We start from the raw sequence: 3,488 nt of genomic DNA on the forward strand, positions 1-3,488 counted from the left end.
TTTTATTTATCAATGAGAATCGTATTACCATGAAAAAAAAGATAGGATACTAGCATAGACTTCACACGATTTTTTAAAGAAAAAAACACGCTGAGCTGTTATTTCTTATTGATTTTTGCTTATTTGAGGGCCTGGTGTATGGTTCGAAGCCCAAGCTAACCAAATCGGGACAGCCCGGAACCAAAACACGAGGACATGCACACATGCGAACATGCCAACTTCACACTGAAAAATCAAACGGAGAACAGGATCGCACGCAAAAATTGGCAAAGATAAACACACCCTTTCAGATCAGCCGACTGAGATTTTACTTATTTTACCGGTGCCAACAAGACACGACGTCGCCGGATGTAGCACACGACGGCCGCCCAGATCGTTTGGAGCTAGTTTTCGACGGCTAGAGCGCCGCCAGCCTCGTGATGTTGATGGGGTGGACGTAGAGCCCTTGGTCGGCGACGAGCGCAAACGCGGCCTCCGCCGATGCCGCTTGCGTTGGGTGGAAGCCGTCCCAGAAGAGGTAGTTGTCGCGGTTCGGGCACACCGAAGCGAACTTGGTGCACTTGCCATCCCCGGACAGCCCGGCGCCGCCGCAGCACCCCGTGTCCAGCACCGTCAGGTCTGCCCAAAAATACGACACATTAGCAATTTAGCATACGACTTAGGTGGGGGGCGTTGCAGCTAGCTGACTTACTCAATGTAGGCGAGGCGGCGTGTTTGAGGACACTCTCGGCCATGGCGGCCGAGTCGCAGATGGAGTAGTTCATGCCGGCGAGATCGACGCTCAGGTCCTGAAGCATCGAGTGTAGCTTGGTGTACAGCTGCCTGGAGAGGTCGTTGGCCGTGCCGAAGCAGCGGTACCCGTCTAGGTCCTTCTTTGTCGCCCCGGCGTACCTCTGCGTTGGGCAGCAACCCACCATTGATGGGCTCACGATGCTGAACTTCCTCGCCCCGACCGCATACAGCTCCTGCAACAACAACATGCCCATTATTTCCTAGCACAACACAACTCTGACTGATATACACAATTCGTGTTCATGTTACTAGAACAATTAGAATTTTAGATATATATATAGGCACCTGCAGGTAGCACTTGTAAGTGCCGACGAGGCCTTCCAGGAACGCGGTGTCGTTGCGGCTAGGGGACAGGGTGGCGTTGCCGTCGACGTACTCGAACAGGTCGTTGCTGCCGACGCTGATGAAGACGAGGGACCTGGAGATGAGGTCGTACGAGCTGTTCCCCATCATCTGAACGGCAGACGTGAACTCCTCCAGCTGGTCCGTCATCGTGTACACTCTCCCGCACTGCAATAAAGCAGAGCCAATGTTACAATTCTACCTATTCGATCAGAGAAGTCAGGCAGTGTGTGCGCGTACGTGTTTGCCCGTCTGATCCTGGAGTCCTGACCCTCCTGATGCGAAGTTGATGCCGGTCTTCATCTGCCCAAGGATTCTCTCCGGTGGCAGGGATCCATAGGCTGGTGGGCTCTCGGTGAATCCAAGAAACTGAGCTGTTCGCGCAAACAAACAAAACTGGTCAACCTTAAGGTTTTTCATACTTCCTCCGTCTCATGAAGGTTGTCTGAATTTTTTCATCACCTCAGACAACTTTCATGGGATGGAGGGAGTACTTCCTTATGGCAAATATCTATACTTTGGAAAACCGCATTGACAGATGATATGAACAATTTTGCTATTTCTCCGATTTATAATAAACTGCATGAGAACTTGGTGAAGAGAAATGTCAAACATATGTAGAAAGCTAGAATTCCACCTAAAATTTGGTTGTGCTTGATTTGGTATAATGCTACTGCTACTAAAAACAATATGCAAAAAGGTTTGGCAGGGGGATTTTAAATGGAGATTCTATGATGAGTTTGAAACAATTCACCATCTCTTCTTTTACTTACCTAAATATATAAGTGGAGCGTAGTGAGCAAGTCTATTGGTGCCTTGAATATGCCTGGCAATTTTTTTCAGTATTTTAGTTGGATTGCAAGATCTTTTCCTAGGAAAACAAACTTACATGTTCTTGGAGTTGGAGCTTCGTGTTGGAATTTAAGAGATCAAGCATGTTTTGAATTGAAATTAATAAAGTCAGAGATTGTTTGATATGCATGCTCATTTTTTGGACACTAATGTTTTAGCAGGTGTAGATGCTATCAAGTCAATGACACTTTCCCTCCACACCTCTACTTACACTAGTAGGAAAACTCTTATAGACGGAGCTTAATTCTGTGGCGCACCACTAAAAATGCGCCACAGAAAATTATTTTGTGGCGCACCACGCACGGTGCGCCACAGAAATAGCTTAATTTTGTGGCGCACCAACAATCCATGCGCCACAGAAATAAGGTGGGGCCAGCCCCAATCATTGGTTTCACTATTTCTGTGGCGCACGTGACCACGTGCACCACAGAAATAAGACATTCTGTGGCGCACTGGTCCTGGTGCGCCACTGAATTAAGACTTTCTGTGGCGCACGTGGGATGGTGCGCCACAGAAACAACACATTTTTGTGGCGCACATGAGTTCCGTGCGCCACAGAAGTTTTTTTGGCGCCTGGCGGCAACTCCACCTCCCCCCCCCTGTGGATCGCCTTTTTTACCTCTGTAAAAAATAAAAGAAATAGATAGAAATTTCAAAAAATAAAATCCTTCGAGATTCCCATGTATTATGTCATCTAGCACCACTGAAATTTAACAAACATGAATTTTGATTTTTTTTGCAAAATTGTGTGGGAAAATCATCAAACTGGATTTCTGGTTGCATACGAACTCAAAAAAAGACGCATAATATATCAAAATGATCCCACGAAAATTCTACATCCGAATTCACCTGGGCTTGCCCGGTTGGACAATTTTTAGAATAGCCAAATTCAAAAAGAGTAAAAAGTTACGGCCAGTTAAAGTTTTTTTGCTGCAAAATACAAAAAAAAAGAAAAAAATTCTGTGGCGCACCTAGTGCCCACGCGCCACGGAATTAACGTCCAAAATTTGAATTTTCTGCCGCCCTCCTCCACTTCTCCTCACTACTCCTCCACTTCTCCTCACTTCTCTTTGGATGCAAACTTCTCCTCCACTTCTCCTCCTCCTCCTCCTCCACCGGCCACCACCACCACCACCACCTCCTCCGGCCTCCTCCTCCTCCTCCTCCACCACCACCACCACCACCAACACCACCACCAACACCACCTCCTCCGGCCTCCTCCTCCTCCACCACCACCACCACCTCCTCCGGGGCTGGCCTCCTACTCCAGCGACCTCCTCCTCCTCCTCCTCCGGCGACGACGACCTTCTCCTCCCCCTCCTCCTACTCCGGCGACCTACTCCGGCGACGACGACCTTCTCCTCCTCCTCCGGCGACCACCTCCTCCGGCGACCACCTCCTCCGGCGACCACCTCCTCTTCCTCCACCACCAACTTCTCTTCCTCCACCACCACCTCCTCTTCCTCCACCACCTCCTCCACCACCACCACCTCCATCACCAC

At 49.1% G+C, this 3,488-nt stretch overlaps 1 protein-coding gene across 1 annotated transcript; it reads right to left on the reverse strand.

Annotated features, from left to right (window-relative positions):
- Positions 1-325: 325 nt before the first annotated feature.
- On the reverse strand, positions 326-1,502 carry LOC127330631 (GDSL esterase/lipase At1g71691). Its single transcript, XM_051356775.1, has 4 exons — positions 1,375-1,502; positions 1,078-1,302; positions 692-965; positions 326-618 (listed from the first exon to the last, which is right to left on the reverse strand). The coding sequence occupies exons 1-4, from the start codon at positions 1,435-1,437 to the stop codon at positions 398-400; spliced, it is 783 nt and encodes a 260-aa protein (XP_051212735.1). The 5' UTR covers positions 1,438-1,502; the 3' UTR covers positions 326-397.
- Between the last annotated feature and the right edge of the window lie 1,986 nt (positions 1,503-3,488).

This window comes from Lolium perenne, chromosome 2 (assembly GCF_019359855.2).
Source record: "Lolium perenne isolate Kyuss_39 chromosome 2, Kyuss_2.0, whole genome shotgun sequence".
Taxonomy (NCBI): domain Eukaryota; kingdom Viridiplantae; phylum Streptophyta; class Magnoliopsida; order Poales; family Poaceae; genus Lolium; species Lolium perenne.

Excerpts from the sequence above, each read along its gene's own strand:
- LOC127330631 (XM_051356775.1), bottom strand. The coding sequence starts at position 1,437 with ATGAAGACCGGCATCAACTTCGCATCAGGAGGGTCAGGACTCCAGGAT. Across the intron at positions 966-1,077 it reads CTTACAAGTGCTACCTGCAG|GAGCTGTATGCGGTCGGGGC; the intron begins GTGCCTATATAT and ends TTGTTGTTGCAG. Across the intron at positions 619-691 it reads CGCCGCCTCGCCTACATTGA|ACCTGACGGTGCTGGACACG; the intron begins GTAAGTCAGCTA and ends ATTTTTGGGCAG.